This window comes from Leptonychotes weddellii, chromosome 5 (genome assembly GCF_054177405.1).
Source record: "Leptonychotes weddellii isolate Sample4059 chromosome 5, ASM5417740v2, whole genome shotgun sequence".
Lineage (NCBI taxonomy): Eukaryota > Metazoa > Chordata > Mammalia > Carnivora > Phocidae > Leptonychotes > Leptonychotes weddellii.
This window is the reverse complement of record NC_138373.1, coordinates 6396848-6406542: the sequence shown is the minus strand read 5'-3', so window position 1 is coordinate 6406542 and position 9695 is coordinate 6396848. Positions and strand designations below refer to the sequence as shown.

The window sequence follows — 9695 nt, the reverse complement described above, 5'->3', positions numbered from 1 at the left end:
AGAGAGACCCCAAGGGGAGGGAGGCATTTTGAGAGACCCCAAGGAGGAGGGAGGCATTTTTTAAGGTGGGAGACCTGGATATCTGGTCTCCAGCAGGGAGAGTAGGGGATGGAGGCAAAAACAGGGTCCTAGAAGATGGCTGGGTGGGGGCAGAGCAGGGGTGAGAGGACACCCCTACTGAGTGGGGGGAGAGAAGAGCCAGAGGTGTTCTAGGGGAGGGCTGGCCACTGGGATGGATGCTGCTTTGCAGCCCCAAGGAGCATGGAAGTTCTCACTGGCTGCCAGGAGGACGGGAGGGGGTGAGCCAAGCTGGAGACGCCCGAGCTGCCAGGGTGCCTGCCGGCCCCACAAGACGCTCATTTCTGGGAGGCTCTCGGTAGCTCAGTCTGGGGAATTCCACTAACATTGACTTCCTGGCATGAGAATTTAGTGCCAGGAAACCTTGGTGTTTCCAGACCAATTCTTACACTGCCTTTGGTCAGAAAAGGAGAACCACGCATCCTTTTTGCATTGGTCGATTAAAAATAACTCTAATGCTAAATACAGGAGCCATCTCAAGACGTCACTCGGGGTACAGTCCTGAAGTCTCTGGAGTGAGTGTGTGGGTTCTGATCCCAGCTCCACCTGCTCCAACTTGCTGGCTCCTATCTGTGTGATCTCTGGGAAGTCACTTAACCTTTCTGTTCTCTCATCCGTAGAGGGGAATAATGATAGTACTTCCCTCATAGACTTGTGGTAAAGAACAAATACATTAATGTGTGTAAAGTGCTTAGAACAGGGACAGCATATAGTGGCTCTGTTGGCTCTTACAATCTTGTCCCAATTGTTTTGCTGCTGTTGAGTGGCCCCTGCTCTGTCGGACATTGTCCGAAGGCCTGGAGATCCTGGGGATGGGAGAGCAGGGCAGAAGCAGACCCGTCCCATGGGAGCCAACAGTGTGCTGATAGAAGACAGGTGTTAAAGAGATAACCACACATGTGGCAAATGTGTAGTGGACGTGAATTTGCAGCCCCAAGGTCAGGTGTTTTCTTTACATCAACTTTAATCCCATCCGAGGACCCCTGCAGCTGGGTGGTGGCAAGAGCTCCCTCACCCAAGGTCCTGCAAAGAAACTGACACCTTGGCCATCTGGGATCCGTCCTTAGTCCCCTGTCCACACTGGTCACCCCAAAGTGCCCACTGTCCAAACTTGTGTAATCTTGGGGGCTCTGCTGGGAGGGAAGGCATCTCCACCTGGGTCCAGAGTCCGTGGGACCATCCTTCACCTGCTTCCTGAAGCTATCACCTCTAGGGGGCACTAGGGCCCTGACACTCAAGGAAGGCCATACGCAGGCATTTTTCTAGATTGTAGGAATATTCTCATCCCCTCTCCCCCGAGAAGCAAATTCTCCTCTCCTCCTCAGACACAATCCCTTCAAGCAGTCCATTCCTTCATTCAGCAAATGCATGCCGAGCACCTTCTACATGCATGCTCCCACTGGAGGCACTGGGAATCCAGCACCATTTACCCTGCTCTGGTAAAGCTTACTTAAGACAGGAGGGAGGGTCAGAAACAATAAACATGGCAATAAGTAAATAGTATATAGACTGTTAGAAGGAGATAATGTGCTAGGGGAAATTTAAAATACACAGGAGGTGAGGATTAGGAGTATGATGGGGATAGGTTGCAGTGTTAAATAGGGCATCAGGGTAGACCTCATTAAGAAGGTGACATCTGAGCAAAGACTTGAAGGGGATGAGAGAGTTGACCCAGGATATAACCGAGAGAAGAGGTTTAAGGCAGAGGAAATGCTGTGGTGTCCCTGGTGTGTCTGAGGAACAGCAAGGAAGTCAAATAACTGAGATGGGGCAAAGGACAGGGAGGTGGCACATGAAGACCAGTGGCGTTAAGGGAAGGACATGGCATGACCAGGAAGCGCTCTGTAAGCACGGTAATTTTTGCTGTGAGTGAAAAGGGAGTCACTGAAGGATTTTAAGCAGAAGATAGGCATCCCTGATCACATTTTTAAAGGGTCTCTCAGACCGTTGTATTGAGAATGGATTGCAGGTTAAGGGAGAATCAGGGAGACTGAAAGGTGGGAGGCCTTTGCTTCAGGTTGCAGTAGTAAAGGTGTCTAAAGTGATTCATTTCTGGGTATATTCTGAAGGCAGTACCCATAAGATGTCCTGAGAGAAAACGGAATGTGCCAAAAAGTGAGAGCTCGCAGATGAGTGTGAGGTCTGGGGCCTGCTCACATGGAAGGACAGTTGCCATCAGCTGGAGTGAGAAAGCGACAGGTGGGGTGTGGGGAGGTGGGGGGTGGAGAGGGGGAGTTTGATCACGTGCATTAGACACCAAGTGGAGATGTTGAGCAGATGGCTAGACTCACAAACCTGGAATTTGGCAGAGAAGACTGGGTTGAAGATCTTGGCTGAGTGAGACCACCAAGGGAGGGAGTGTGATCCGGAAAGGAGGAGCAAGGGCTGAGCCTGGAGCCTTGGGAGAAGGGGGCTCACACAAGGGGCTACTTACTAGGGGAGGGAAGGGTCCCAGGGATCAGGGGGTGACTGCTGGTCTGATGATGGTCAAGGAGAATCCAACAGGAGTGGGCTCAATGAGACCAAGAGGAGAGTCAGCACTTCTTGCAAAAGGCTCCAAGCCTCTTCCCATACGAATCATGTTTTTTTTTGTTGTTGTTTGTTGTTGTTTTTAAGAGAGAGAGAGAGCATTGGTGGGGGGGAGGGAGAAAGAGAATCTTAAGCAGGCTCCACCACACTCAGTGCAGAGCCCAACTTGGGGCTCAATCTCATGACCCTGAGATCATGACCTGAGCTGAAATCGGATGCTTAACCAGTTGAGCCACCCAGGCGCCTCTGAATCATGTTTTTAATTTCCTATATTTTTGTGATGCTTTGATGTCTTGGGGCCTTGTGAACCTAGGGAGGGGTCACCCCTCCCAGGGTTAGCTAGCTCCTAGAGATAGCAAACAACTTGCCTTGAGCACAACCACCCAATCCTGAGTGCATACCACCACGCTGCCTCCTTTTATCAGGCTCCTACAGTCTGGGCCAACACCCCCTGCCTGAAATTAGAATCTACCTATATAGCCCAGAGTCTGCTGACGTTATTCACATGATCCAGTCCTAAGCCTCCTCAGCTGCTTACCCTTCTTTGCCTATTCCTTCCTGTGAAAATCACAACAAAGGTTTTTGCCCTTTGCCCTTGCTCCCTCTGCCCCCGACTGACCCTGGTGCTTCTCCATGTGCCCCTGCCTCTCAGGAACTCTGGGTAACACCTTATCTTTCTCATAGCCATCATCTCCTGATCTGTTGACCTCACCGTACCTAAATAAAACCAAAACCCTGGGTACATTTTAAAACAGCTCTGCTTTCTGCACTGACGGAATCCCCGAGGCAAAGAACCTGGATCCTGGATCCCTGAACAACTCCAGCTTCCAATTCTTCTCCTGCCCTCAGGCCCTCAGTACCTCCCAGGAGCCCTGACACTGGACAGATGCCCTTGACTTTGAGAACTTCCTTTCCTTCAAAAAGCCCCATCTCACCTCAGCCCAGGATTCCTTCCCATCACACATTCCCATTAAGGGCTCCCCTCTTGCCAATTGGTTTCTCTTCAGGAATGTGACAGACCAGGTCCTCCCTCAGGGTATTTCTCCAATCTGGGTGGCCAAGGAGAGCAACAAGAGTCTGGGTAAGTGACACTGGGGCTTGTAGAAAAGGCAGCACTTATTCCATGCCTGTGGCTTTAGACTCTTCTGTACCCGCAGATTGCTTTGCTTACAAATGATTATTTACAGTTCTATCCCCTCAACAACCGTGCCACCCTGGGATCCCAGGCCCAAAGCCCTCTGGCTTCTACCACCGAGCTGTGTGGCACTCACTGTCCTGCTCTGGCCGCTCCTTCTCCACTGTTGACAGCATCCTGGGCTGCCTGGCTGGCCACATCGTCCACATGATGGGGGACTCCACGCTTCGGCAGTGGTGGGAGTACCTGCGTGACACCGTGCCCTGTGAGTGACCATGAGGGGAGAGGGCAGGGCTCCTAGGAGAAAGAGAGAAGATCCAGGGCCTTGAGGAGGCAGAGGACATTTCAGGAGAAGGACCTGAAGGATACCTGTGGAAGGACCGGATACCTGGGTTTGGGGCAGAAATAGGGATGGGGAACAGGGTGCCCAGATTACACATAATCTCATCAATTAGGTCGGTGATGGGAGGCTCTAACAGGAGGGGGGATGTGTTTGAAGAACGATGAGTACATAACCTTAGCTAGAAGTGAGGATTTGCCAGAGGCGGGGGGGTACTGGAGGAATAGAGTTGGAATTTAAGAAAAGTACTGTAGGGAAACCAGGGGTTTATCTTGTGACACTGGGGAGACACTGATGTTTTCAGAGTTTTCAGTTTGTTGGATTGATTGGATTGAAAAAGGAAAGTCCAGAGACCAGTTATAAGACAACTGCAGGTCAGCGTGCAGGCTGGTGAGAGACTAAACTGGCACAGCAGTGAAGGAGCTCTCCTACTGGAGGAGCTGACAGCTTGTTGACTGACTGCTTCTAGAGAGAGGGGAGATGATCAGGTAACTAGGGATAACAGGAAATGAACTCAAAATGGAAGTCACTGGCGTGCCTGACTGGATGTGCAAGCAAGGGACGGCAGTGGGAGAAGATGGTGTATTTACTTTATATTCTTCATACTGGCTTGAAGAGGTGAGGAGGGGTCTTCTGGAGAGCGTGTGCATGAGACTTTTGAACACATAGGATTTTGGAACTGAATCGAGATATCTGAGCTTCAGACAGAATTTCGTATTTATTCCCTGGAGGATAGAAGTCAAAAGAAGTGAGTGTCATGCAGGGTCAGTCCCATCTGAGCCTCCAGCTTCTGGGCACAGATTCTACAATATAACGTAACATGGGTTAAGGAATATGCTTGATCGGGGAGTGGGGGAAATGAGAGCTCCAGTTCCAACCAATTTGATGGTTAGGCAACCTCAAGTGACCTCCCAGGGTCACTTTGGGACAGTTCTGCACATGGCAGGTGGAGTAGGTGACTTTCTTAAGCAATAAATGTTTCTGAAGATGAACAGAAGCTCATGACAGAATGTTGGGAAAACCAGATCCTCTGCTGGCTGATTTGGCACCTTCCTGTGAAATAGAAAAAGGTGCCCCCTGCGCCCACAGAGCCCTGAAGCACAAAGTGGGGCAAGCAGGCAGGGACTTTGTGCAAAGAAAGGAGGGGCCTTTTCCTGCAGGTGTGTCTAGCTCTCTATCAAGGCACACAACTGAGTGAACAGACCAGATGTCAGAAGCCTCTGGCCGCCGGCTGGCCACGATGCGCAAGGACATAAACTGGACAGCCTTGACTCTCTAGCCTGGGGCAAGTCTTCATCCAGGGGTGGCCGAAGGGAGCCGATGGATGAATCCGAGTTGAAGTGCTGGGTCAGAAAGAAGACTGCAGAGGGTGACAACATACTGCTAAGAAAGGCGGGGGCATCCAAAGGAACGTCAATGAGACAAAATGCTCCAGGGGGCTAGGGAGGCTCAGGACTGAGAATGGGTCTTGGGACTTGGTAACTGGGAGGTCACTGGTGATATTACAGATTAGGGAGAGCACAACCAGCTGATTGGGCCAGAGGCTACTTTTGTCCTAAGAGGAAAATGATGCTAGATCTTTTGTGTTTTTAAATGGGGAAGTACAGTCCTATATTAACCCCTGAGCCTCCTCTTGTCCTCCCCACAGCCCTGAAGCCTGTGGATCTACACGCCACATATCAGACGGGGCCCCTGATGGCAGTGGAGACCACTCGGGGCATCGTGCTGCACTGGCGGGCCCACAGCTGGCCCCTGCGCTCCCTGCGCACACCAGTGGCCTCCCTGCACTCTGTGGTCCAGGAGCTAGGGGGCCTGGCCGGGGGCCCCCACACAGTGGCGGTGCTGGGCCTGGGCTCCCACTTCACCACCTTTCCCCCATCTGTCTTTGTGCAACGACTCGCGGGGATCAGGGCAGCGGTCGCTGCGCTGCTGGCCCGGGAGCCCCGCACTCTCGTGGTCATCAAGCTGGCCAACACTGGCTACAAGTCCGTGTATGGCAGTGACTGGTTCACCCTCCAGGTGAACCGGCTTCTCCGAGCTGCCTTTGCTGACCTCCGTGTGGCCTTTGTGGACGCCTGGGAGATGACCTCCAGTCTGGCCCTGCCCGACAGGATCCACCCAGGGCGGCTTATCGTCCGCAGTGAAGTCAACTTCTTCCTGTCCTTCATTTGCCCCACTTGAGTGCTTCTGCAGGTCCTGAGCTGTCTGGATGGAGAAGCTGATGGGATGATCAAGCCTGGAAGCCCTTCCCTTCAGCTGCCCTCACCTCTTCTCTTACTTTATTAATGCCCAGGCCATATATCAACCAGCAAGAATTGGGAATGTGCATCGTGGCAGGTGAGGGAAGCCTGGCAGTGGTCCAGCAACATCTATCACATCCGTGCATATAAGGATTGTCATTTTATGTGCCAGAGTCTCCATTTAGAGTGTCAACGAGCCTTGCAAAAATATGAGAGGGATTCTATTTCAGTTCATCAGAGCCACCCTAGTGGGGAGCCCAACTATATATATATATATATAAAGACTTTTATGGATTGATTTATAAAATAAAATATCTCCTGGTTATAAAAGTAATACATGCTTTTTGTAGAAAATTTTAAAAAGTACCAAAAAATTAACAATGAAAATAAAAATCACCTAGAATCCCATGGTTGGGAGATAATCACTGTTAAAATACCTATATTTTCAATAATTTCTCAATGCATAAAAAAAAGAAAATCTATCCCTCCTCCTTTTATTTGTTTTATTTACTTGAGATATACATGATGAGTTTATTCTGAGGTTCTAATGACACTAAAGAGGATTTTGGTGTGCCCTTGGTCAGTCCAGATCCTTCGAGAGGCAAGTGTCAAGACAGGATTAGAAGAGCAAATGTGTTTAGAGGAAACATCTATGAGAGATAATGCAGAGGAAGCTAGGTGAGGCTGGGAGAGCTCATCAGACTGGATGTAAGGTTGACTTGGAGTAAAGAAGAGAGGAAGGAAGGTCCGGTAGAAGCATGCTAGACCCCAGTGCAGGCTAAGGGAATTTTGGCACGACCAGTGGGAAGTCCTTGAATCAAAGTTGACCATCAGAGGAATCCTCCATGTCCCAGGAAGGGGCCAGCCTCAGTATCCCTGCCATACTCCACCACTGGCTAGTGGCAGCCCATGGCAAGAGCGGCCTCCCTGTGAGGGATGTCAGAGGATAGCAGCTGGGACCCTTGGTCAAGTATGAGCCCTATAGTCTACCACAAAGGGAACAAACATTTCAAATATGTCATAACTCAGGAAATATAGTTGATTTTCTAAAGGAATGACGAAAGTCAAACTTCAGTCAAACAAGAGATTACTGATTTGATCCAGCAATTCCACTTCTGGGTATTTATCTGAAGGAAAGGAAAACACTAGCTCAGAAATATATCTGTACCCCCACCTTCACTGAATGCAGCATTATTTACAATAGCCAAGATATGGAAGCAACCTAAGTGTCCACCAGTGGATGAATGGATAAAGAAAATGTGGTGTAGGGGCGCCTGGGTGACTCAGTTGGTTAAGCGACTGCCTTCGGCTCAGGTCATGATCTCAGGGTCCTGGGATCGAGCCCCGAATATCGGGCTCCTGGCTTGGCGGGAAGCTTGCTTCTCCCTTTCCCACTCCCCCTGCTTGTGTTCCCTCTCTCACTGTCTCTCTCTCTCTGTCAAATAAATAAATAAAATCTTAAAAAAAAAAAAAAGAAAATGTGGTGTATATGAGACAGTCAAGGACCCTGGAAACAAGGCACTCCGGTGGACTCTTACCTTTTTTCTGCAGAGCACGAACCAAGGAGCGAACCCAGACCGCTTCAAACTGATCTGAGATTGGATGGTTGCCAAAATTGACCTTTCACTGACTTCCCTCCTCATTTTAATGCTAAAAAACATGCCCAGAGGTGGAGACTTAACATGCAAATGAAAGTCCAGTGTATGAAGAAGGATGTTCTGTCAACTGCACCTGCATGCCCACTTTCCTGGGATTCCCTGCCTGGACATTCTTTTTTCATACTTTTTTTTTTTTTTAAGATTTTATTTATTTGAGAGAGAGAGACACAGCGAGAGAGGGAACACAAGCAGGGGGAGTGGGAGAGGGAGAAGCAGGCTTCCTGCTGAACAGGGAGCCCGATGCGGGGCTCGATCCCAGGACCCTGGGATCATGACCTGAGCCGAAGGCAGACGCTGAACAACTGAGCCACCCAGGCGCCCCCTGCCTGGACATTCTTGAGCATCATTCCTTTTTCCCACCTCGGCCCCTTGAAAACTTTCCCTGGCTATTGTTTGGAAAGCCAGTCTGATACCTTAGTCGTGACTGTGTCTCCCTCCGGTGGCAGCTGCTGTCCCAATAAAGCCTTGCCTGTACCTTTAAATTTGGGGTCCAGCCTCGTTTCTACCATAGCTGGGTCCAAGGACCAGAGTCTGGTAATGAGTCTGGTAATGTATATACACAATGGAATATTAATCAGCCATTGAAAGAAAGAAATCCTGCCATTTGCAACAATATGGTTGGATTTTGAGGGCATTATGCTTAGTGAAATGCACCAGACAAAGACAAATGCTCAATGATCTTACTTACATGTGGAATCAGAAAAAACAAACAAACAAACAACAACAAACAAACTCATATGGAGAACAAAGCGGTGGTTGCCAGAGGTGGGGAGGGGGGCACCATGGGTGGAGGGGGTCAAAAAGTAGAAACTTCCAGCTATAAGATAAATAAGTCCTGGGGATATAATATACATCATGGTGACTCTGGTTCATAATACTGTATTGTATATATGAACACAGTTAAGAGTAGCTCTTAAAAGTTCTAACAGCAAGAAAAAATTTTTTAGCTATGTTGGAGATGGGGTCAACTAGACTTATTGTGGTGATCATTTCAAAATAATACAAATATCAGATCATTATGTTGTATACCTGAAGCTAATACAACGCTATATGTCAATTATATATATATATATATACACATATACATATATATATATATATATATTTTTTTTTTTTTAATGAGACAGAAACAGCAAGAGCAGGAACACAAGCAGAGGGAGTGGGAGAGGGAGAAGCAGACTTCCTGCTGAGCAGGGAGCCCGATGCAGGACTCGATCCCAGGACCCTGGGATCATGACCTGAGCCGAAGGCAGCCGCTTAACGACTGAGCCACCCAGGCGCCCATATTATATTTCAATTAAAAAAATTAAAAGTTTTCTTGGGTTAGTCGTGTGATAGACTTTTCCCAATGACCTATTTGTGTTCTTAGACAAAGGAATGTTGTCTAATTCGGCATTGCTGTCAATAGAAAATAAATTATTTGGAAATATTATAACAAATAGTGATTTTGCTGAAAGAAAAAATAAATTTTACAACATAAATATATAATACTTGAAATTCCGCATGTCTTTAAAAGTCCTGCAAATATCGCCACCCCAAAACAGATCATCCAGGCTCATGTAATAATAATCAATACAGTTGTCTTTGTTTTGCTAACTATCATTTGTGTAAAAACACATTTCTCAATTTTGTATTAGGAAGGTATACTTCTCTGGGCAGAGAGAGATTATTTGGCAGATTATGATAACTTAAATATTTTGACATAAGGCATGGGG

General features: G+C 48.4%; 1 protein-coding gene across 6 annotated transcripts in view; it reads left to right on the top strand.

The window, feature by feature from the left end:
• LOC102750522 (NXPE family member 3-like) overlaps positions 1 to 8562 on the top strand; it is a 49952-nt gene extending 41390 nt beyond the window's left edge. For 5 of the 6 annotated variants that reach the window (XM_081819368.1, XM_081819366.1, XM_081819365.1 and 2 more), the window contains 3 exons: positions 3615 to 3688; positions 3795 to 4007; positions 5731 to 6813. In XM_081819368.1, coding sequence (XP_081675494.1) covers positions 3615 to 3688; positions 3795 to 4007; positions 5731 to 6263 — 820 coding nt within the window. In that variant the 3' untranslated portion in view covers positions 6264 to 6813. Of the gene's footprint in view, positions 1 to 3614; positions 3689 to 3794; positions 4008 to 5730; positions 6814 to 7873 lie in introns of those variants that run through there. The other variant, XR_014145195.1, reaches the window with a different exon arrangement.
• The last annotated feature ends 1133 nt before the right edge of the window (positions 8563 to 9695 follow it).